The sequence below is a fragment of the Spodoptera frugiperda genome, chromosome 16, assembly GCF_023101765.2.
Source record: "Spodoptera frugiperda isolate SF20-4 chromosome 16, AGI-APGP_CSIRO_Sfru_2.0, whole genome shotgun sequence".
In the NCBI taxonomy this organism is placed as follows: Eukaryota; Metazoa; Arthropoda; class Insecta; order Lepidoptera; family Noctuidae; genus Spodoptera; species Spodoptera frugiperda.
In genome coordinates this window covers 4051451-4077590 of record NC_064227.1, presented here as the reverse complement: position 1 = coordinate 4077590, position 26140 = coordinate 4051451, and the positions used below count along the sequence as shown (strand labels likewise).

Here is a 26140-nt window from a genome sequence, read left to right as displayed (position 1 = left end):
GGCAACGCGCTTGTCTTGTGACAGATACAAACGACAACAAACACTGCTCTGCAGGAGAAAAACGCGCTTAAAAATCGTGGTGTGCATAGGCCCTAAAACATCCGCGCGGACGGTGTCGCGGGCGGAAGCTAGTAGTAAATATTACATCACGTTGAAGGCTCACACTTGCCCTTCTCTTCCATCCTCCGATACATTATTTATCTGCTATAGGAAAAGTAATGGAATCTCACAATATTGTAACTATCGAGTGCGGAAAACCAAATAAATATGATGAAACTCCCCAGTTACCAGCAGTAGCCCAGTAGCGACCGTCTCGTTGCGTATGCTGTGATCTTTAGCCCTACCTGCGTTGTTGCTCTTATCGATAACAACCTGACTGTTTAGTTTAAAGATTATTAGGTAATTTCAATCTTGGTCATCTAGATTCTAGACTATTAAATAAAATTGGAGTGTCTGTTTGTATCTTATATTGAAATAACCACTTTGCACGATTGCATATGAATATGTGTTCAATTCATATGCATTCTTTTTCTTCTCCTCTAATAAAATCTTCTGATTTATTTCGTTGCCAGATCCAAGACAGTTATTCATGTCCCTGGGACTCGCCGGACTTCAATGTTCCGGTTTTTTCATGGTAGTATCTATTTTAGATCCTCGTTTACAGGAGTTGCAACGGTATGGGATGTAGTGGCGGGCTTGTCCCAAAAAAAATAACATCCATACGAGCTTTTTCTGAAACGGCTAGTCCCGTCAAAATCTATCTAGCCGTTTCAGAAATTAGGCAGAACAAGCAGATAGACAGACAGACTAAAATGGTAAAATATTTTGACGGGACTTTTATTGGTAGCTGATGTACTAAGGAGCAACTTTAGCTACTTTTATTAGTTACAAAGTCTGTAATCTACGCGAGCGAAGGGAAATCAACTTGTTTTTGATAAAATTTACAGAGCCTGTCAAAAAGATTTTAGGTACTTGTGACCATGGACGGCGCTGATTGCTTACCATCAGGTGATGCGCCCTATCCCATAAAAAGATCTTTAATGAAATATTTACCCCTACCCACACATTAATTCTACAGGAAACTTATGTGTACAAAACCAAGTACTTCATAACCAATATATCTTCAAAATAACTAAGCATTATTGTCATATTGCGCGCGCACGCACTTGCGTGTGCGCATCCCCCGTGTAACTGTTCGCGACGGTATCGCGTTACGTCAACGGAACGATCACGTGACGATCGATAACGTTAACGAGACACGCTGTATACTATCGGAGCTTGAATGACTGTTTGGCTGTGCAGGCGCATTGTAAAGGGGGTTGTTGTTTTGTACGGGTTTATGTAAACGGGATTTTCATTGTGCTGTTTATGGAGTTATTCTTATTGATCTATTGAATCAGTTCGCTTCCTGGGTCATGTAAATTTTTATAAGGTTTTTATAGTGCACTATGTCACTTAAAAAAACACTTTTATTTTTACAAAATATCATTCATTACGTTCCGCAGAAGTTACTTTATCATGTATATATTTCAATAAAATTCCTTAACCCTGAAGAAAATTAAAATCAAAGTCAAAATTATTAATCTTAAATATACCGGGAAGGCACTTTTGAACGTCAAAGTATTTGCTTTCAACACTATTAAAAAAATGTCTGCCTAAATCTAAAATTATCAAACTTACACACATAACCCAAATCAAAATTACTCACATACTAAGCGAGTACTTATTTATAAAGACTTCTTCCTTACCACACCGCTGCGCATACGCAGCCAGGACGCGGATGTAGCCGCTTATCGACGACACGGGACTGTGTGACGTCACAGACCTCTAGAGGTCATCATGCGGGACCCACGCCTACTCCTGATCGAGACGTAGGCACTTGTAAACTTGGGAACACAACTTGGAGAGAAATTTCTAAATAATCAATACTAAATGGTACTTTGTGTTGCCAGGCTAAAATAATCAATACTAAATGGTACTTTGTGTTGCTAGGCTAAAATAATCAATACTAAATGGTACTTTGTGTTGCTAGGCTAAAATAAACAGTGGTATTTCAATGGGATGTTGATTGTAGGAACGGTTGTTCAAAATAAGATTTGATTTTAGAGTGCAAAATGATATATTGGAATGGTGTTTGCTATTTTGTTATAAATGCCTGTAGAAATTATTGACACTAGTCACTGATTGGGTCACCGACTGCTAAAATAACGTATCGTAAATAACGAGATTATTTTTCATGTTTTAAGCCGGTAAACGAATAGACGTATCACCTGATAAGCAATCGCCGCCGTCCATAGATATCCGAAGCATCAGAGGTATTACAAGTGCATCGGTAGTTGGGGTATTGGGTATTAGAAAGATTGGCAAGGGTGAAGTTAAAAGGGGGCCCTATGGGTAATAGGGCCTCGTTTTAACTTACAAACACAACGCAAGCGTTGTATCACGTCGGTTTTCTGTGAGGCCGTGGTATGATACTGGTAAAGCTGGCCCATTTATGTCTAAGTATAGCTCTCCCAAACTTAAACGGTAAAATTATATTGTAGGTCTTCCTTTTTTATAAACACTGCCGAGACAAGCTTAATTGGTTCTTATTACAACTAAATATACGAAAAAAGGACCTCAATATAATCTTCATCCAGGCAATATTAATTAAACCCTAATATTATAACTTCATAACAAAGGTGTCCCAAAATAAAATTGCGGAAGACACTACGGTGCAGAGCATTAAAGTGCAGCACGCGACCTTTGGGTCGTGAGTTGTAATACCTTTAGTGCCTGATCGATACTGCTTTAAACGACCATATTTAGCCTCTAATGGGGTCTTCTATAGACAAGTTAATGTTTTCAAAGTTTGAAGATGTCTAGTTTTATGAGGATTGATGGTAACTGTATGTAGGTAACTGTTGGGTAGATTTAACTTTAACTGTTTGGCAATATTATTTTAAAGATATCCATACTCTATATACTAAGATATAAAGTTGAAACAAACTTTTGTTTGAATGTGCTAATCTCCGAAACTACTGGTCAGATTTGATTAATTATTTTTGTGCTGGATAGTGCATTTGTCGAAAAAGGCTATGAGCTATAAAACATCACGCTATGTCTAATAAGGGCCGTCCAGTAAAAAAGTTTTTAATTTTGAGGGGGACGTTCATCCAATGACTTCTCTCGCCTTGGACGAGGCGGGAGGGAGTGTCAGACTCTTACTGACTAAAAACCACCCCGTTCCTACTCCTGCTTTTCGAACCGGAGCCCCGGTAAACCCGCTAGGTAGTCCGGTAGCTACGAGTAGTATTTAGCATAAAATATTTCTTGTTTGCGCTCGTAAACATTGTCACTTCGTTCCTAGAAATATTAAATACAAAGTTGCATTAGTATCTGAGATTTCAACGCATTCATTGGAAAATCCGTTCAGACGTCGCGCATGATTGAATCTTCGTAATATTATGTAGAAATATTGACGGATACTAAAATATATCTAGGATAGTTTGTTATTTTATTTGATTAGTATAAACTATTTGAAAATGTCGTTGAATCAAATTGTTTTTCTTCGTTTTGTTGAATCAGTACTCATCATCAACCCGGTCCAGTGATGGACTATGAGTGATCAACTAGTATGAGGCTGGGCAACCGGCTGCCGCGCAGCGTGTAGCTGGTTCAATTCCCGCACGGAATTCTTTGTGTGATCCTTGTAAACGCAACCACGACACAGAAAATCTTAAAACGGGGCAACGTTTTCTTTAAAAACCCTTCGGGTTTCAAGATTGCAGCTTAGAAAGTTCGTGTTTACGTTTTTGCGCCGCGAATACTTTTATTTTAGCAATTATGTATGTTTATAATTTTTGTAATCGGTGCAAATAAACTGCTTTTCTGTCTGTCTTCCAATCTTATAGTCAAATTATATTTAGACTCTCAGTGGGCTCTTCCAAAATAATTGATTTTAAACGAAAAATGGAAGCATTTCGAAATCAATAATATCGTTTGCAATAGAACGACTAATTCGGAACCATTACATTTTGATGTCTCATAATTCTGTCTAGAATTCTCAATTCGGATCGTAAATAAACATTAAGAGCTTCGCCACTAAACTCACAATCCCTTTACGATACCACATACAGACACTCCGATTGAATCCGATTTATATTAACATAAACTGTTAAATAAATAAATAATAAATATTTTACTACGTTTGTTGTGAGGCGGCCATTGATAGTTCTCGCTTTTTATTTTCGCTTCGTAGATGGCGCTAGTGTCGTTTAAAGTCCAGTTGGGAATTTGAAATGATTTTTATAAAAATTGTGTAAAAAATTAGGTCAGGCAAGGGAGATTGATTAATTTAACTAGCATTTAAATGTCGCTTTTCTATTGGTGTTGGGAATAAAATATACTGATATATCTCGTAGTTATGGCCACATATTAATATTTCTTTACACTTTCATTCGAATGACTCTATAGGATCGTATCTACCTGAGCTGTGGACTACGTAGCGGGTTTACCGGGGTCCCTCTCGAAAAGCAGGAGTAGGAAAGGGGTGCAGTCAGTAAGAAGTCATTGGATGATTTTTCCCCCTCAAAAAACAGACTAAGCAAAAAGATGTTTATTTTAATGTGACATAAATATTTGTACTATTTAAATGATTTACTCAAATGTTACACAGTAAATGGGTCGTTACTTTATTTCAACTATAATTTTATAGCCCTGACAGGCTTCTCAAATTGAGAGATTCAAATGAAACTCTTAAATAAATCTTTTAATTTCTAAACATTAAATAAACACAGCTTGAATGTTTTAATTTATTTTAGTTAATTGTAAATTGTATTGTTAAATAATTTAATTTCAGAATCTAATTTATTTATTTATATATAGACATGTAACATAAAGGATAACACATTTATAATTGAGGTACATCTTTAAATTCATTGATTATTCTTAAATTTTTTTTTTGGGGTAGGGTGGCAAACAAGCGCCCCTATCGGATGGTGCGTGATAAGCTCCGCACGTGGGCTCCCCCACTGACTCAGAGTCTCCGGCCAGAGGTCGTAGAGGAAGTAGTCGGCACCTTGTTCCCCCGACTACGGAGGGGTTTTACCCCTCCATCTATGACTCCGCCCCCTGCGGTTCCCAATGCGGGTCACAGTGACGACGACGACGAAATCGTTCCGGAGGTGACCGAGGCAGAATTGAGAGCGGCGGTGCGCCGGATGGGCGCCAAGAACACCGCCCCAGGACCCGATGGCCTGCATGGCAAGGCGTGGGTCCTGGCCTCAGAGGCTCTCAGGCCTCGATTAATCGGTCTCTACAGCGCATGCATGGAGAGGGGCCAGTTCCCGCTTCAGTGGGAGACGGGAAAACTGGTCCTCGTGAAGAAGCCGGGGCGCCCTGCGGACTCTCCGTCCGCGTACCGGCCCATTGTGCTGCTCGACGAGGTGGGAAAAGTCTTCGAAAGGATAATTTCGAACCGCCTCGTCGCGCACTTGTCCGGAATTGGGCCGGACCTCGCGGATGGCCAGTTCGGCTTCCGCAGAGGGCGCTCCACGGTGGACGCCATCATGCGCGTAAGGGACCTCACGACGGGGACTGCAGTGTCCAGGGGTAAGGTCGTAGTGGCGGTGTCTCTGGACATCGCCAACGCCTTCAACTCCCTACCCTGGAGCTGCATACTGGAGGCACTCCGGTATCACCGGGTGCCTACCTACCTCCGTCGTATAATCGAGGCTTACCTGACAGACAGGTATGTTATATACCCCGGTCACCAGGGCGAATGGAAACGGCGAGAGATGTCGCGCGGTGTTCCACAGGGTTCGGTTTTGGGACCGCTCCTGTGGAATATCGGTTACGACTGGGTGCTGCGCACCGACCTCCCGAACGGCGTCGACGTAATTTGCTACGCCGACGATACGCTAGTGCTAGCGCACGGGAGGTCGCACCAGGCGGCGGCCAACTTAATGGCGAGAGCGGTTGCGACAGTAGTTGAAAGGATCCGGCAATTGGGACTCGAGGTGGCGCTCCACAAGTCCGAGGCCATGTGCTTTCATGGCCGCGGGAACGCGCCACCTCCGGGTGGGTCCCAAATAACGGCGGGAGGAGTTTCCATCGGCGTCGAGACGACGATGAAGTACCTAGGACTCGTCCTCGACAGTCGATGGAACTTCGTGGAACACTTTCGACGTTTGGCTCCTAAGTTGGAACGGACGGGGGCTGCGCTTAAGCGGCTCCTGCCAAACCTCGGGGGCCAAATGCCTCCTGCCGGAGGTTGTACGCGGGGATCGTGCGATCCATGGCCCTCTACGGCGCCCCTGTGTGGGCGCCGAACCTGATGCGGCGGCCAGCTCGGGCGCTGCTCACATCTCAGAGGGTCATGGCCATCCGGGTGATCCGTGGATATCGCACGATCTCCGGGGAGGCGGCGAACCTCCTTGCCGGATTACCGCCGTGGGATTTGGAGGCGAAGGTGCTCGCGCACGTGTTCAGTTTGCGCGCCGACGCGTGCCGCCGGGGCGAAACTCCACTGTCGCGCCAGATCAGTGCGTGGCGGGACGAGCTCCGGCGCGATCTCATGGCGGAATGGCAGCAACGACTGTCGCAACCGAGGGCTGGGCTCGCTGTCATCGCAGCGGTAAGTCCCCTCTTTGAGGAGTGGCTAGAGAGGCGCCACGGCGTCCTCACCTACCGCCTGACGCAGGTGCTTACCGGACATGGGAGTTTCGGTAGGTTCCTGTTCCTTATTGGGCGGGAGGAAACGCCCGGGTGTCATCACTGCGAGGACCGCCCGGAGGACACGGTAGAACATACGGTGGCGGTGTGCCCTGCGTGGGCTGAGTACCGCCAAGTCCTCAGGGATGTGGTCGGCGACGGCGACCTCTCGCGCCCGGCACTGGTTCAGGCCATGGTGCGGAGCGAGAGGGACTGGGATGCCGTCTCCTCTTTCTGCGAAGCAGTCATGCTAGCTAAGGAGGAGGCGGGGCGCGTGAGAGAACAAACCTCCTCACGCCCCAGCCGTCGCGAGAGACACTCCGGGCGTCGGGGATCGCGGGACGATCTCCGGCCACCGTAAGTGCGGGCCTGCGGGCGGCGAGTAAGGGTAGCTCACCGCCCGAACAGAACCAGACCCGTGCGTACGGCGCGTAGCGTTCCGCGCGCGCCTCAAAGAGCCATCAGACCACCACAGATGGGGCCCAGTAGGGCTGATGCCTGATCCGGAGCTGCGGACTACCTAGCGGGTTTACCGGGGCTCCGGCTCGAAAAGCAGGAGAAGGAACGGGGTGGTTTTTAGTCAGTAAGAGTCTGACACTCCCTCTCGCCTCGCCCAAGGTGGGAGAAGTCATTGGATGATTTTCCTCCCTGAAAAAAAAAAGGGTGGCAAACAAACATTCGTATTGTGATGTCTGGCTGTGTTATTAGACGCCAAAATCTACGCCCAAAAGCCTCAATCTTTAAATCTCTGACCTCGAAAAGGCTGGCTATCCACTTGTAGCTCCTCTGGTGTCGTGGGTGTCTGTATTAACAGACGGCGCCGGGGCCGATTAGTTAACTCAATCAAAGGTTGAATTAGATCATCCATAGCATCCTTTGACGGCCTGTACCAATAAAAAAAAACATAGGCTCTAAGAGCACCATGTATTTATTTATTTAATCTTTAATGTACACAAAACAATTAAATAGTGGTACTTACATAATGTATCCCTTTCTCTTCACGCTAAACACATTATGTTATAAAGTATTACGTTATGTTATATTATATTCACAACCTGTACAATAACATAACAGGCGGCGATAACAGAGCGCATTAATTATTAGCCAATACTCATAAACAACAATAAAGTTTGTTGAGTCGTCGTTATTTATAATTATTGCTCTTATTTTTAGCCCCGAGGACGAATGAAACCATTGTGAACCAAACAGCAGCTCAAACTACACCTTTCTGTTTCAATTTTTCCCATTGGATTTTGGACTTTAATCCTAAAGTAATAAAGTAGAAAATCCAATGAATATGTGTACAGTATGGGGGTAGGTTGATCTGCTTTCTATAAGACACAATGACCGGATCGGAATTAGTTTTTGTATTTAGGTTTGTTTGACTGTTTTATGGTCTTTCCTACAGGGTCTAGATAGGTCATTTATGGTCTTGTCTTACTGTAGATAGTGATTGCAGTTTGTTGTCATTTAAACGAGTACTAATGTATACTAGTTTATAATATTAAATGTGTACTTTCACCTTAATCTGTTATTTAGTTTTAGAGAGTACTAACAAAAGTTTTCTCTGGTGAAGCTTACCTTTTAAACTGCGATCTCCAAGGGCCTGTCAACCACGGATTTTTTCTATGGAATAAGCTGGTAAATGAACTTACTAACGTATCACCTGATGGCAAGCAATTGCCGCTGTCCATGGACACCTGAAACACTAGTGGCGTAACAAGTGCGTTGCCGGCCTTTTTGTGGTTAGAAACTTTTTGGGAAGATTGGGAAGTAGAATTGCGCCTCTACACAACGCAAGCGTCATTTCACGTCGGTTATCTGTGCGGCCGTCGTATCACTCCGGTCGAGTTGGCCTATTCGTGCCGTAGCATGGTTCGGCCACATAAATGCACTATTAACTCTTGACCAGTGCTGGTACACAGACCTTCAATTACATTTTTCCCGACTCGGTGATAAACGTGGAGCCTTGAGAAATGCATGATAAACATACTCTACAGTTAGCCAAGAAGAAAGTGAAAGCGAATAAACACACAATTAAATTTACCGACTAGCTATTAATACAAAATTTCTAAACTTCACACAATTTTATCATCCCTGTAAAATCTAGATACTAATCTAAGACCTAGAATCTAGTACATTCAGGTAGATAGCGGTTGTGCCCCATTCGTGCGAATTATATCCCATGTACACATGACAGCGCATCGAGCTATAAAAACCAGTTTATCATGGTCTGCTTTAGTAAGATCTGTCCACACATTCGAAGGCCTATTTACACTGGTTCTGTATAACTTAATGTGAACTGTGTATACTAGCTTCAGTGCCGTGTTAGACATTCTTTACTGTTACTTTATATCACGCGTTATTATTAGGCTAGGTCTAGAATTCTAGATAATAGTTAGTGCTTTGGTGATAAATTTTGCTTATTGACTGCGTGGGGATTAAAGGTTAGGTGAATGGTGATTAAGACTTGTTTAGCGTTATTAATTTGGTTAGTTATAAACGTTTGGTCGTAAATGTGACTTGTGGTTGGGTTTGGAGAATTATAAATGTGATTTAGTTATTGTAAGTTTAAGTGGGAAGTTGAATGAGTTGTCGTTGGCGGTAATTCCAAACCGATACGACCTCCAAACCTTCAAGAAAAGAGCGTATGTATTCCTTTTTTAAAGGCCGGCCATCTGCGACTCTTCTGGTGTTGTTAGTGTCCATGGACGGCGCTGATCGGTTACCATCAGGTGATGTGTCTGCTCGTTTAGCTTCTATCCCGAAAAGTGTGTTGGTCTTGGGTTTGGTTACTACTTACTAGTTAGACCAATCTCTTTATGCGATTAATTAATTCAATAGAAAATATACCTTTCGTATTACTGAAAATATACATACATACATACATAACGTCACGCCTTTTTATCCCCGAAGGCGGGGCAGAGGTGCACATTACGACACGTAATGCCGCTATACAATGTACACCCACTTTTCACCATTTCTGTTATAAGTCCCATGTAATAGGGGTGAGCCTATTGCCATATCCTGGACACAATTCCAGACTCCGTGCTACTACCGAGAACTTTTCGAAAATCCGAAAAAAGCCCAGTAATACTTTGCCCGACCCGGGAATCGAACCCGAGACCCCTTGTTCGGCAGTCGCACTTGCGACCACTCGACCAACGAGGCAGTGAAAATATACCTTTTGCTAAACAAAGTAATAAACGCAGTGCAATTACCTACCTGGCCTTTTTTTTTAGGGGGAAAATCATCCAATGACTTCTCCCGCTTTGGGCGAGGCGAGAGAGAGTGTCAGACTCTTACTGACTAAAAACGACCTCGTTTCTACTCCTGCTTTTCGAGCCGGAGCCCCGGTAACACGTTAGGTAGTCCGCAGCTCCCAGTGTTACCGTACATAGCCAAAACTGAGGTAAAGAAAGCAATAAATACAGTGCATTTACTTATTGAATTTGAAAGTGAATTTTAATGTTGTAGCACAACATAGAAAATTAAAGGCTGATGACTGTTGATGAGGCGAAAGAGGTACCTATGTAAGATTCATAGCAATTTGCAGTTCATTGTCTCTGCCTAACCCCATGGGAGACAGGCGTGAAGTTACGTATGTATGTAGTACAATATCAAAAATTTTGACTTTCAGTCAAATACCACTTCAACCACCATCGCTTTGTAAAATATCATCCCATCATTCTAGCCTCGTTCAACCACTTAAACTTATCTCGGAAGACAAAACTCATGTGTTAGACCTAGCAGTAACTTCTAGAACCCTTTTAAACTAAACTGCGACGCCATTAACTAACCCTAACTATATATTTATGTTTGTATATGTATATTACTATATCGCACGCATTTAGAAAACAGATCCAGACTAAACGACTAACATACTTTTGCAAAAAGCCCTATCTTGAACACGCTGTATATAGGATATTTATTTATACAACACCCTGTATAGAACCTCCAAAGACACACACCATATTGAACTTTAACATCTAAGATATAAAGTCCAGTTTCCATTGCCGTCCAATCTTAAACATAGGCCGTTTTATTTCACAGTTTGTTGTTGAAAAATCAACTTTGTCCCTAAAGGGGTAAGGTGGGAAATTGGTTGGTTAAGTGGTAAGTGAATAGTGATAAATAGTTGTTTGGTCTTAAAACAGCCTTATCACACACAATAAGGTTCTATAATCACCCAGTCAAAGAGCACGTAAGGCTTTTGTGGGCCTTTTCCTACTTTATGGTGTCTATGTATCAGTTGTAATTATACTGTGGTGAGTGGTTGAGTTGGGTGCAGTGATGTGGTGTGTCACGGTTCGATGTCTGTGTAAGGTAAAGTTTGTTAAGTATTGGGGTAATTTTGTAGCAATGGCACTGATTTTAGAATATACGTTGTGTGACTGAGGTTACCGGAGGCCTAATTACGCCTCCTTCCCAATCTTCGCCGATACCCCAACAAATCTTAAATACCCAACCACTAAATGTCTCTGGTGTTTCATGTGTCCATGGGCGGCGACGACTGCTTGCTAACCGGTAATCCATCTGCTCGTTTAAGAAAAAAATGTGTGTGTTAATGTTAGGTTAGGTTTGTTTCCCATTTCTATGTGACTGAAAACCCACGAATTTAGAGAGCGGAAAAGAGAAACAAAATATCAAAAACCTAGCAGAAAATTCTAGTATGAGCCAACGCTGTGTAATTAAATTGATACGTAAAACATTCATGGGATAAAATATGGTGATCATTGGTTGCACCTAATGATCTAAATTACATTGACTTTATTATACTCGATAGGCATACTGATAATACACTAATACGTCCCGATAGAAATATACATTTTCTTTCTTTTTGGTTGAAGAGGGGAAACTGTCGGAAAGCGTCTACCTTTTTTGGGGAAAAGAACTAGGGAGTGTGGGATTTTTACCACACTAAAACCACCTAAAGGAGGCACCGGGTCATCTTTGTAGACCAAGTGATGACTGCACGGTTGGTGTACATTGTATAGCGGCATTACGTGCTGTAATGTGCACCTCTGCCTACTCTTTCGGGGATAAAAGGTGTGACGTTATTACTTGTAACCCACTAAAATATCTAGACTTACACGCCAATCCCTTAATACCTAAGTTCCTCTACTTAAGCTGAATAGCACGTATAATTAGAATGTCTATGCCATAACTTGTGAGCAATAGCCGGCATTAGATTTAGCGCTAATGTTGCCTACAACAAATCAAACGTGCCGCACTATGTTATCTACTGGACAATATTGCTTTTGGATAAGTACGGCTGTTCATACAACGACAAGTGGGATTTTTAAAGGGTTTCATGCGATTTTTCTGTTGAGAATTGTATTCTATATTGAATGGAAAGCCTATTTATTAAAAACATTATATTTCATGCTAATTGTGGATTATGTTATGTACTGGACAATATTGGTTTTTAATAAGGAGGCCTGTTCATGTTAAGTCGCTTGTGATTTTTTGTAGGAAACTGTTACTATATAATGTGATATTTTCATTTAATGGTCTTAGATTTAATGGCAATATTGACTATAAAATATCAAACGAGCAGTATGGCATGTAGGTAGGTACTGGACAATTTTGCTTTTGGATAAGGAAAGCTGTTCATGTCGCGACTGTATGATGTACAAAAACTCATACATAGCGTATAATGTTATCTTCTGGACAATATTGCTTTGATTAACTTTAGAATCACATTCCATCAACAATACTTTGGGATTTTTGCCTTACTAAATATACCAGAGCTTTGCAGTAAGTAACTCATTACAAAAATCATATTCTAATTATTTTGCTTCAAGTTTATACAAAACCAAATTAAATGTAAAAAGTACTATTAAGCAGTGCTTTAGCAAAACGAAAAATAACTAAAAGATCTCACAGTAATAAAGAACTTAACTCAAGACATACTACAGCCATCTATGAACAAACAGCAGAAAATTGTTATCAAAAATCTTATTTAGAGCGACTTTAGTAGACAACGGAGTCGATTTGCATGCAAACTGATCGCTGGGGCGTGTTTGTGTTTGAAATAGTCGTCGATATCTGTCGCAGCGTCGCGTCGCACGTTGAATGGGACGGCTAAACCCACGGGAGAGGTTGCGATGCATTCTTGTTGATCGGAACAGGGCTGATGGAGTCGCCAACTTGTTATTTATTCGTTTTGGTATAAATTGGTTTATAATAATAATTATTGTTATGTGTGGTGTGATGGATAATTATTGTTAAAACTAAATATCAAATATGTTTTATAAATGTATAGACTTCACTTCCCTCCGCGCGCGCGCACGGTGCAGTGGTGTTCCTATTGCTGCTAATTATTATTTTTTGTTTGCTGTTATCTACGTGATCTATTCCGGTTTTTGTTGTTTTTGTTGTGCGCCCTGTGTCTGAGTGTGGTATAAGTAAGTAGTTAGGTGAATTAATCCACGTAATTACGTTATATTCAGCACACTTTCGGTAAGTCCATTTATTTCTTTTATTGCGGGTGACAGGATATAAATTTGTGTGTAATTTTTTACAGTTTTTTTTTTCTTTTCTTTATAGTCGTACTAAGCTGTGTTGTTTTTAAATTGTTACCGGGAATAATCGTACTCTTAGTATAATAAACGATGTCGTCGTCGCACAATGACCCGCCCGATCGCGATGGCTTTCGAAAAAGTCGATTAACTCCGCGATCGCCGCCGTGTAGCTCGAAGCGGCTATTCAGTGAGATTGAGTCTCCGACGTACGCGACTCCCGATGATAGGTCGTCCAAGCGTGTACAAACCTGCGTTTCACCGAATTTGTCATCCCCGGCGAGTGAGAGTAATAAGGGCTACACAGACCTTATGACTGAGGCAACCCAACTATTGTCTAAAATTAATGAAGTCGTGCTCGATTCGCGTCTAGCCACAGGCAGCAAAACTACGATTGTTGAGCTGACCCAGCGAGTCACGGGTATTGTCGCGATTTTGGCGGTGAAATCGTCCTGCGTCGAGACAAAGTTGTCAAATGCGGAACGTGAGTTGGACAGGTGTAGGTCGTCGTCTTGCGTGTTAGCTGAAAAAAACGGTCGATAATAAAATGTCATATGCCGAATCGTTAAAACTGCGTTTGCCCAGCAAGATCGCGCCCGCGATGGAATCCCGCGCCCCGCTTCCGTGTGTTGTCGCCTACCCGACAACCGAGCGGTCGGCTGATTTTGCGTCGTCATCGGCGACTAAACAGGCGCTCATGAAGGCGATCAAACCCTGCGACGACGGTTTTCAAATTGTAGGCGTGAAAAAAACCGCGAAGTCGGGTGTCGTATTGCGTGTTGCTAACGAGCAGCAGATAAAGAAACTTGAGTCCGTAGCAGCGATTCGTACCGCCGGTTTGCGTTTAGAAAAGCCAAAAGGTCGTAGGCCGCGTATCCTTGTCAAGGACGTCCCTGGTTCTATGGAGGACGCCGCGTTTTTGACCTCACTATATCGTCAAAATATTAGTGGGGAAATCGAAGTAAAGGAGCAAGATTTTATTAAATCTTGTAAAATTACCCGCCGGCGTACTTTACAAAACGGTCGCAAGTGGGTTGGCATTGAATTAGACGCGAATATACGTAAACATCTGGCTACAACAAAAGACAAACTTTTTATAGATTGGGCTACTTGTCGTTTCATCGATGATGTTGAGATTGTAAAGTGTCATTTGTGTCAGCATTTCGGTCATGTAAGAAAGCATTGTACTGTAAAAACACCCACCTGCGCTAACTGTGCCGAGTCGCATGAGACCAACAACTGCCCTCATACAAATGATAAAAATTTTGTACCGACATGCGTGGCGTGTAAACGCTTTAAAAAACCTCACGACCACCGTTGTGGTTCGCCCGAGTGTGGCACCTACAAAGCGAAACTTGAACAACTTATCTTAACTACAACTTATTAAATAACAACATGGATAGGTTGACTATAGGACAGTTGAATCTCCACAATGATAGGGTTGCGACGTCCGAGTTAGATAAACTAATAGTCGACTATCAACTTGACATAGTACTTGTTCAAGAACAGTATCAAAATGCCCACTTAAGGCACAGGGTAGTGCAGCTGAACAGTAGGTCACGAGCTGGAATTTACGTCACGAGATCACCTAATTTTACAGTAACATCAATAACTAATTTAATGACGTCACACTGTGCCGTGGCGGAGATTGCTTCGGGAAACTATAAACTTTACGCTGTGAGCTGTTACTTTCAATATTCTGACTCAGTTACTCCTCACATTCATCACCTCCGTAACGTCTTGCAGTCACTATCCGGCTCCAAAATTATCATTGGCGCCGACGTTAATGCGTCTTCATCTTTATGGTATGGCAAGGTTAGGGCTACTGACATGGAACGGCGTTGTGCCGTTGAAGAATTCATTGCCGAAATGAATCTCTCCATACATAACACCCCTGATGCACCACCTACTTTTTGCAGCCAAATGGGCGAATCTTGTATTGACGTCACACTTTCTAGTTCGGACGTTAGCTTGGATAGGTGGCGTGTCTTACCGGATGCGTCATGTAGTGACCATCGCCTGATCGTGTACGAATTTGTTTCGGGATTACCCCAGGGTCCAACACTTTGCAGTAGTGGCTTTAGATATAAAACTAAGGGCGCGGACTGGAACTTCTTTAGCTCATTATTTGCATCTCAGGCCACAGACTTCACTCGCGGAGATCTTTCGGCCGAAGAAGGTGCTGAAATCATGTCGGATACTTTTACTTACTGTGCCGACATTGCGTTTGGTCGGGGATCCTTGACCAGTACGCGCAGATGTGACTGGTGGAATAATTATCTGGTTGAACAGCGTAAATGCTTCCGTAGAGCGCGTAAACACTTAAATAGATTAAAGAAACGTAAAGTCACAGGTTTTGCATTTGATGAAGCATTGATTGCGTTTAGAGTTGCCAGGTCACGCTATAGAGCTTCAGTGGAGAAAGCCAAGGGTAACCTGTTGCGGAGAGTAGTGCAGAGACTGGATAGCGAGGGTCCGTGGTCGCCTCTGTACCATGAGTTCAAAGCCAACAGATCCGTCGATCTGGCATTCGTACAGAACATAAAAGTCAACAATGTTCACACCATTGGTATTGAGGAGACAACGGAAGTTCTACTCGATGAACTCATCCCGGACGATGTATCCGAGACAGACAATGATTATCATCAGCAGATTAGGTCGTGGGCAGCTATACCGCCCGATTCACCGGTGTCTGATCTTCCTTCCATCAACGAGCTCGTAACTGTTGTTAAAACCTTGCCTTTGAATAAATCGTCTGGTGAGGATAAGGTTTCAAATAAAATGATAATAGAAGCGTGTAAATCTGCGGCTGATGCGATCCTGACCGTGTTTAATCGTTGTATAGCGGAGGGCGTCTTTCCTCGTATATGGCGACGTGGATTCATTCGCATAATACCTAAGAATGGAAATAAGCCACCCGATGACCCTAAGTCATACCGGCCTATTACGCTTTTACCATCATTAGGAAAACTCCTTGAGCGGCTTATCGTTCCTCGTTTAATGCCCGGTGGACCGAAATTTCACAATAATCAATTTGGCTTCACTGTAGGTAAATCTACTGTTGACGCGGCTCTCTCTGTCCGAACCACGGTGAATTCATCTGAGCACAAATATGTAGTAGGTATTTTTCTAGATATTTCCGGTGCCTTTGATAACGCGTGGTGGCCAATGTTACTCCTAAAACTTAAAGGGCGTGGCTGTTTCAGTAACATATACAAACTAATATACACGTATTTTCTTCACGGTTCTGTAACACTGAAACTTGGTCATTATTCGCGGTCGAAGTCATTGTCAATGGGATGTCCTCAGGGCTCGGTTATTGGCCCGTATCTATGGAATCTAGGGTTTGATGATTTGCTCGCGATCCCCCTTCCTTCTGGTTGTACATTGACTGGATATGCGGATGATGGCCTTTTGTTAATACAGTCAAATACCCGCGCCGGACTGGAGAATCTAGCTAAAGACTGCCTCGGTGAGATCTCGCGTTGGGGTGAACGTAATCGATTAACTTTTGCACCACATAAAACTTACCAGCTATTGCTTAAAGGAAACTTGAAATCATGGCCGTCCATTAAATTCAAAAACGTTCCCGTAAAACGAAAGGAGTCGGTTTGCTATCTCGGTCTAGTCTTAGAAAAAAACTTTTCTTTTATTGAACATATTAAGGCTATTAGTGAGAAAGCCAAAAATAATTTCTATGCACTCACGCGAATTTCGAAGGCTACCTGGGGTCTCTCTTTTCTTACGCTCAAAACCATATATGGAGCAACCTACCTAGGATGCGTGTGCTACGGGGCACCAGTATGGGCTGATAGGGCCACAATAGGCGCGGTACGGCGGAAGCTTCTTCAGGGTCAGCGTCTAGCCTTGATCTTTCTGTGTAAGGCTTATAGGACGGTTAGCACAGAGGCCCTACCTGTGCTCGCGGGACTACTTCCAGTCGATCTTGAGGTGCAGCGACGTGCTGCTATGTATTACAATGCGAGACCTAACTTTTCCGCAAACTTTCTAGCACAACGTGATCGAAACAAAATTGCTAGACTGCTTAAGCCATTAACGGACGTCTGGGATGAGCTTCTAATTGAATGGCAGTGCAGATGGGAATCTTCCACCAAGGGCCGTCACCTTTACCAGTTCTTTCCATCCGTGCATGAGCGACTGGAGAGGACATGGTTGGAGGTGGATCACTGTGTTGCCCAGTTTCTTACTGGCCATGGCAACTTTAAAAGCAAATTGTTCTCATTTAAACTCGTTGATTCACCATGGTGCCAATGTTCGACAGCGGAGTTGCAACATGAGCAATCCACCCATCACATACTCTGGGAGTGTGGTCTCTGGCAATCTGAGCGTAACACTATGTTAGATAATTTAATTGTTTCATCAGGTGTAGTCTATTATACGGACCTTGTGGAGTCTAGAACGAATTTCCGTGCGTTTAGGCGTTTTTGCCATACCTATTATTGGAAGCAAGTATAACAGCTCACACATAGGACCCACTTAGTTTTAAGTCAAATTTCCGTGGTGCTTGGCGACTGGGCTTCTCCCAGTTGTGGAGTCTCTTTGTGCCTTAAGGCTTAAGTCATTCTGTCTCCTGCATTAAATTCACCGAGGGAAGTGGAAACTATCGTTTTCTTTTCTTCTCCTCTAATAATATCTTCTGATTTATTTCGTTGCGGGATCCAAGACAGTCATTCATGTCCCTGGGACGCGCCGGACTTCAATGTTCCGGTGTTTTCATGGTTGTATCTACTGTAGATCCTGGCTTACAGGAGTTGCAGCGGTGTGGGAGGTTGTGGCGGGCTTGTCCCATAAAAAAAAAAAAAAAAAAAAAAAAAAATGTATAGATAGGTATATCACACTAATATTATAAATGTGAAAGTTTGTTTGCTTGGATGTTTGTCCGTCAATCACGCTGAAACTACTGAACGGATTTTGATGAAATTTGGTATACAGACAGGGTATGAGCTGACTTGGGTGATAGGATACTTTTTATCTCACGGGAACACGGGTGAAGCCGCTGGTAGGAAGCTAGTGATTTATAAAATGACTAAACATTTCATTAAACACGAAATGCAAGAGAAGTGTAAAAGCATTTCTGTTCTCTCTGTATTGTTGTTTTACTAACGTATTTTCTACGTCATGAGTCCTCTCTTACTCTCAAGATACGAGTAAACAGTGAATTTTCCACGCTATTTCATGATTGCTCTAAAAATTTGCATTCCACTGAAGAAATGAAGATAAACTAACATATATTTAAGGTATAATGTTTAGAACAGAATGATGAATTGAATACATTCAATTTTTACAGTAACAATTAATTGTCGATGCTGACATCGGTTCAGCCTTTAGTCAAATATGAAATCAGATTTCGGGCTATTTTTTAAAAACACTAATGATTAACTTGAGCACTAAATCCAAGATCTTTCGCTCTGTTTCCATATCACATAAACATTTTTGTGTTTGGGACAAAAAACAGAACGACTAAGCTTTGTAAAGAAAATATTTAAAAAATCTACTATCAACACCAACTCCACACATTCTAGGAAACTAACTATAACTAAGCATCTCCAATTAATAACATTATGAAGAAAATATTCACAACATTGTAATGCCTATTAAATAAAACTGTACGCAAAGTAATATGTAGTTATCTTACCGATAATCAGCCAATTAGTTAAATTAATGGCGCAGGTAATTCTATCTTCAATCATTATAATGATTTTCTAATATCATTAATTTGATATTGATGTCATATCATTAGAAGGTCTTGGATAAATAAGTATTAACTGTTTAATTTTGTTTGGATTTTATGTTAAGCTCCTAATCAGACCGTTGACTAGTAAATGTCAGTCTTTGCTTGCGAAGTGTGGAAACTTAGTGCAGCAGCGGGCTGTTCTACTCGTAGGTATACATCGATTGGCCGGAACGATTGAATTAACCAATCACAGCGCCGTAAAACAAACTCGTAATAAGCCCTCAGAGTGTGGAAAGCGTTCTCGTTTTGTTTTCATTTAACGCAAATAAAACTCGTACTCGCTGACTGTTCGTATAATGATGACAACCTTGACTGTACCTAGATCCAAAGTTTAAAATATTGGAAGATTTTTATTTAATTTTATCTTAACATTATATCTATCTTTACAGGTATTAAGGTGTGCCTACACCTAATACGATAAATGCAGTATAATATTTATAAAGGATTTTTTTTTATTTGAACTAATTTTAGGTCCCCAATAAAGCTGATTTGATTTGATTTGAATCTGACGTATTTATTGGCTTAATCTTTCATACGTTTGTATTTGCATTGTTAGAGTCCTGTTTATTTTACTGTCATATCTATAACTATCAGTGAAAACTAACTAAAAAAGTCAATCGTGTTGATACTCTACTGTAATGTATAAATTTTCAGTCGCCTTCTCCGTCCTGATATTCCTTTCAGCCAGTTTTAACGAGCTTCTATATAAAGTAAATGTTTCAGGCTGAATTTTAAGAGCCGCTTAATTTTAGTTATCTAGATTTTTTACGATATCTCTCCTTTCGTAATTAAGATACTTTCTAAGGACACTCTTAAACTTTATTTCCGACTGTGTTTTCTTTTTTTTAACCCTTTTCTGGAGATTTTTTCCTTTTTAGACATTTTCTTTGTTGCTCTGGTGATTGTAATAGATGAAGCTATTACGTAACTATGTGGCATAACTAAAACTATTAAGTACGATATAGTTCATTGTAAATTGTTTTGTGGAAAATTAGTTATTTTTTTAAACGTTGGTTCACACTAGGACTTTTTCTTGTGTCGTGGGTGCGTTTACAAACATACAAGTTCACATACATATGACACTCAGACCCGAAACAACAATTTGTGGATCACACAAAGAGTTGTTCTGTGCGGTAATCGAACCCGCTACACGTAACCGGTTGCACAGCCACTACTCTAACCGTGCTATCAAATTTTGATTTTATATAGATTTTTTTACATGTTATATTAACTTAGTTAGATATCAAGATTGAGAGGCTAGCTTACAAATGCCTTTATGACAGTAGCACATGGGTGAAGTAATCAGAAAAAATATAAAACCAATGAATGGTAATCAATCGACTCAACAGTTTTCCCTGTGAATTTACAGAACTTATTTATATTATATTCATTACTATAACTCTAAATCGACGCGCGGTAAACCGTGGAACGTGACTCGGACCTCTCACTCGCACGCAATTGGCATCCCACTCATGCATTCTGATCGTGTGATCGATGCGATTGCGCAGATTTCGGTGCAGTTCTTCGAAAGAAATTTGATATTTTCACCCGGAATCCAATTGGATGTAAGATTTATTTGACATGGATGGTCTTGAAACCCCTTTTCTGTCAAAATATACATGATACTGTGATTTTTTTTCGAAAGTGTGGATTAACTGATTCGTTGATGGAGAATACTCACTCACCTTACGTATTCCTACTACTAGACCTGTAAGAATCTAGGAAACCTGTAGAATACTTACTAATTTAATTAGTTTGACCTGCGATTCTTCTGGTGTTACGGGTGTCCATCGGCGGTGTAGTACCTTCGTGATAGCTTACCTTCGGGTGATCTGTCTGCTTATTTACCCCTTAGTCCATACAGAAAAAAATGAGTTTCCAATAATTCGATGTCACAATTACAAGCACCTTAGTCACAGAGAAGTATAAAGTGTTTGTACCTAATTCACTTTTTAATTCGATCTATGTTACATCGTATTTACAACACTCATCAATATGTTCCCGCCCATGGCGTTTACCAGGTTCAACCTTAGCTCTGTCACATGGGACCCCGTAAGATGGGTTGACCTCTGACCGAACTCTCTATATTACTTCTTCAGGAAGTATGAATGCAACAACGAAATTCTTGCAATAATTCCTAAGGTATCGGTGAAATGGTCATTCATGTAAAGTATTTTAAATTTTAGAAAAAAACACAATCCGCTATAGACTGAAGCAATTAAATAAATAGAGATTTACATGCAAATTAATATCAAAAATATAATTTAAGCAAGTAAATTTCGTTATTAAAAGCAGAGAAACCACATTACAATCGGAAGTAATCCCCAAGAACTCATGACTCACTCAAAACTTAAACCATAACTAAATACTGCCGGAAGCTAAATACAATAAAACTTCCACACATAAACACTCCCCGCCATATTTTACGCACTGTCACAGATTCAAAATAACAGCACATTGTACTTTATAATCTATGCCACGTGACGTCACCGCACAAACAAAATGGCGCCATAAATTGACGTATCAAGAAACGTTGGCGCGTTTAAAATGGAGACGGGAAGATGTAAGATATATGAAATTAATATACGAATCCTCAAGATCTGAGATCTTTTTATGTGTTGAGAGAATTTATCGGAGTTTATTTAAATATTACTTTGTGATCGTTCGGTACTGAATGAGTTATGGCGGCCATATTGAATGTAGTTACAGTGTTCGAATGTTTTTACGATCATTCCGCCATTTCGGAGATATTTTTTTATGTTATGCAAGTTTTTGATGGAATTGGATTTGAGTGGAGCTTATATTTATGTTTGTTGGGTTCTATCTGTGTGATTGAAAGTTCGATTTTTTTCTTTTTGTTTGGTAGATTTTGGTTACACCAGATTTGGCTAAATATGAACCTTGCTCCATAGAGAAAGAGCCTTTGCCAAGAGTAGCGAGTGCAACTCCAGTTATTACATAGTTTTTTTATATGGTATACTTACACCGGTAAACGATCAGACTAATCACCTGATGGTAAGGAATTGCCGCCGCCCATGGACACCCGAAACACCAGAGGCATTACATGTGCGTTGCCGTTGTCTTTTGGGGTTAAAAAACAACGCAAGCGTTGTTCAACGTCGATTTGACGTCGTGGTATCACTCCGATCTGAATACTTTGTCCGTTCTAAGGATGTTGATCAATGAATTAGACAAAAGAAAATTACAGAAATAGAATTTATGCCAGCCATTTCTAGAGAGAAGAAAAACATTATCAGTTGACAAAAGTTGTAAGTCACTTAAGAAAAGTAGGTAGGTACTACATTTAAGTTGGGAAACTGGACAAGAGCGAAATGAACTGATACACAAAATGCCCCGAACAGTTTCTGGTAAGAATTTGGTCAACGAGAAACTATGTTCAGGTGTGGATGTCTTCGGTCGATGATAAACAGTTGATTGTATAAGGGGTCTCCCGTTCGATTCCCGCGCCGGGCAAAATATTACTGGACTTTTTTCGGCATTTTGAAAATTTATCGAATTGTACCCAGTATACGGCAATAAGCTGCATCTATTACATAGGACTTAAAACACAAATGTTGAAAAAGTGGGTGTATATTATATAGCAGTATTACGTGCCGTAATGTGTACCTCTGACTACCCCTTCGGGGATAAAAAGCGTGATGTTGCGTATATCTTATGTATTAAAAACGTACGAATAAGATGGCACGTTAAAGATATACAATGTGCTTGTATTAAAAAAATTGTAAAGTTCCTTTAGACCATTTACTACAGAACCCTAAAAAGTATTAATTCTTTGTTCCGTACGACTATTTATGGTTGACCAGTCAGGGGCCGGAGTTCAAGGGAAAGTGGTTATGGTCTGTTATGTAAGTGAAGTAGATTCCTGATAAATTATGAACGCATTTAGTTGATCTATTGTTTTACTCCTCAACTCCTCACTGAGGTGACCTTGAGAGTTTCTGTCTTATTCGTAATGTAGTTTATCTGTTTGTACGTAGGTATCTAAGAGGGTAAGGACTCGTTGTGGTTTGGTTTTGATCGTGTTTTGTTTTTTTAGGGATATCTATCTTAACTTTTGACAGAAACTATAAATTAATATCAAATTCGATACACAACGCAAGCGTTACTTCATGTCGGTTTTCTGTGAACCCGTGGTGGTATCACTCCGATCGAGCTGGCCCATTCGTGCCGAAGCATGGCACACTTATGTGTGTAACTGCTTTAGTTGATTTCTGTGTAATATTGCCCGTATGTCGTAAAAAGAACTACATATATTTAGCATTTAGGACTGATAACGATATTGATAATTGCCGTATATGTATAACTAGCAAAAGAACACGTGTATACACAATATATCACCATTCCGTAGCATATAATATTGAAGTCATCGATGCGTAAGCGCACCCCACGGCGTATATCAATAAAAATAATTAAACAAGCGATTAATTAGATATTTCCTATACTAGTGAAAACGATGATTACTTTTTATTATATACAATAATTTGTCCATTCCAATCCAATAGGTATTTATAATAATTAAAACATTTCGAATTATTTTTATGTGCATGTGAAAATGTACTTATAGTGTCATAAACATTAAAATTTCGTAAAATATTTCATAGTTATTGATAATTTAGTTTTTAGAGCCGTAAATTGCTATTAAATATTTTGACATAGTATTATTATGTATGCATGTGTAGGAAATTACGTGATTAATATTTATTTAATGATTAATTTTATCTTAATACTTCATTCTTCCTATCTTTTTACTCTAGTGCATGTAGTTTCGACTGGCGAGGGATCTAGAATTTGTTTTCCCAGTCATTCTTATTTGTATACGCATTTTTTTAATAATGTCTGCCAGGTTACAGATTCCAAGTTCAGATTTATCAAAAACTGCTGGCCTATCTTTATCAAATGTGTAGTTCCATAATCAATCCCTACGACACTTGAAGTAGGAGAAGCGATGGTCTCGTTATTTTTATTCATAACTGACTAATTAATGCTATATTTTTAATGCCATACTTTTTAATTTCTTTTTTGTACAAAGGTAGTCACGTTCGCCTGAACACTTCTAAGTCAATGTTTGCTTGCACTTGGGTGGGTTTAAGCAATAAAATTTTGAAATGATCAGGCGGATCTGTCCTCCACTGTACATACTCCACTATCTGATGCCCCCTTCAGGCAATACAAGTATGATCACATAATTACCTAGACTTAAAAGGCAGCTGGAGTCTGGAAACCAGTCTATATATGAAATATGGACTAGATAATATGACATGTGACGTCACTTGTCATTATAATTGCTTTCAGACCGGAATATATGATAGATAGTGCAATGTAGATGTAGTTAGAGTAGTTAAAAGATATGCTGTGATGGAATTGTGGCTATTAATTATTATTAATAGTTATGTTCCATTTTTTAGCGAGTTTATTTTTTTTATGGGAAAGGGTGGTAAACGAGCAGGCGGATCACCTGATGGTAAGCATTTGGTGTCGCCCATGGCTACTTAAACCATCAGTCGTTACAAGTGCGTTACCGGTCTTTTGGGAGTTAGGAATTTAAGGTAGGGGAATCGGGGTTTGGGAAGATTGGGAAGGGGTAATTGGGCTTTCGGTAACCTCACTTACACAACGCAAGCGTTGTTACGCGTCGGTTTTCTGTGTCGTGGTATCACTTCAGTCGAACCGGCCCATTCGTGCCGAAGCATGACTCTCCCGCACTTATTTTTTTTTTGTCAGATTTGAAGTCTAAGTTCCTATGATTGCACACTGCCGTAGGTATATATTTTTGATGACACAACACACTCGTTTTCAATCAAAGAGATTTTAACTAAGTCTTATGACATATGCTCCTATAAATCAGGCTTTGAGCATTTTTTGAAGGATATAAATCAAACAGGAATCGGTATGATCGGCAGACATTTTGAAAAAGGTTTTTTTTTTAATGCCATTAGCAAATGTCCGCGCGTTAATCTTCGTTTGATATCTTTTAATCTGTGGTTGAATTTGTAATTTATGATTTCGAAAACATAACCCTTATATTATTATATAATAACACTTACTGCCATACTCGAGCCATCAGACCACCACAGATGGAGCTCGGTAGGGCTGATGTCGGTTTCGGAGCTGCGGACTACCTAGCGGGTATACCGGGACTCCGGCTCGAAAAGCAGGAGTAGGAAACTAGGAACGGGGTGGTTTTTAGTCAGTAAGAGTCTGACACTCCCTCTCACCTTCGAAAGCGAAAGAAGTCATTGGATGATTTTTCCCTTTTAACACATTGAACGCCGTGGTGGTCACCGGTCACCGACGTTAGCGGAGGATTTGCGTCCAACAGTTTTCTATTGGCAGTCAAAGACTTAAAAAAAAAGTCATTTAATGGTTACTTAACCTAATCTTAATGATTGTTTCCGAAAAAAAGTCGTCACTAAGGAACAGTTATTTCATAAAGGATCAGTTAAGTAGTTTTATAGTTTCCAGGTTTCCATGGGAAAATCGAAATGTAATCAATTATGTTACAGAATCTAGAAAGAAATAGTAACAACAGCTGGTACGCACGAATAAATGTCTACCTACCCAAATAAATTAGTTTAACATTATACCAGTTGGGACCTACTCACATTTTAGAAACACCAGCAGCTCAAGCTATCCCAAATTCTCCAAATACTTCATTCGAATTTCAACCTTACCACCTTGTAATAAAGCTGAAAAAAATATTGTTCGGGGTAGCTAGTTGTGCTAGTGTGTTCTAAGCTACGACTTTGTCTATGGATGAATGAATTGACTAAGCCTTCGATAACTTAACAAGTGCCCTAATGGCACAACCCTCCGGTATAGTAAATAACTAACAACAACGTCACGCTTTTTTATCCCAAAGGGGTAGGCAGAGGTGCGCATTGCGGCACGTAATGCCGCTATACAATGTACACCCACTTTTCACCGTTTGTATTATAAGTTACATGTAATAGGTGAGCCTATTGCAATATACTGGACACAATTCCAAACTCCTCGTAATATTTTGTCCGACCCGGGAATCGAACCCGAGACCCCTTGTCCGGCAATTGCACTTGCAACTACTTAACTATCGAGGCGGTCAATAACTAACAAGATACGTGAAAAAGAAAACTATCGAAAAATATTATAAATAAAATAGTATAAAATTACG

The 26140-nt window shown here is 40.7% G+C and overlaps 1 protein-coding gene across 1 annotated transcript in view; it reads left to right on the top strand.

Moving 5' to 3' along the window:
• Positions 1–6234: 6234 nt before the first annotated feature.
• Positions 6235–26140, top strand: part of LOC126911571 (uncharacterized) — a 38846-nt gene continuing 18940 nt past the window's right edge. Inside the window, exon 1 of the mRNA XM_050699300.1 lies at positions 6235–7311. Within this exon, the coding sequence (XP_050555257.1) occupies positions 6278–7054 (777 nt within the window). The 5' untranslated portion in view covers positions 6235–6277 and the 3' untranslated portion in view covers positions 7055–7311. The remainder of the gene's footprint in view (positions 7312–26140) is intronic.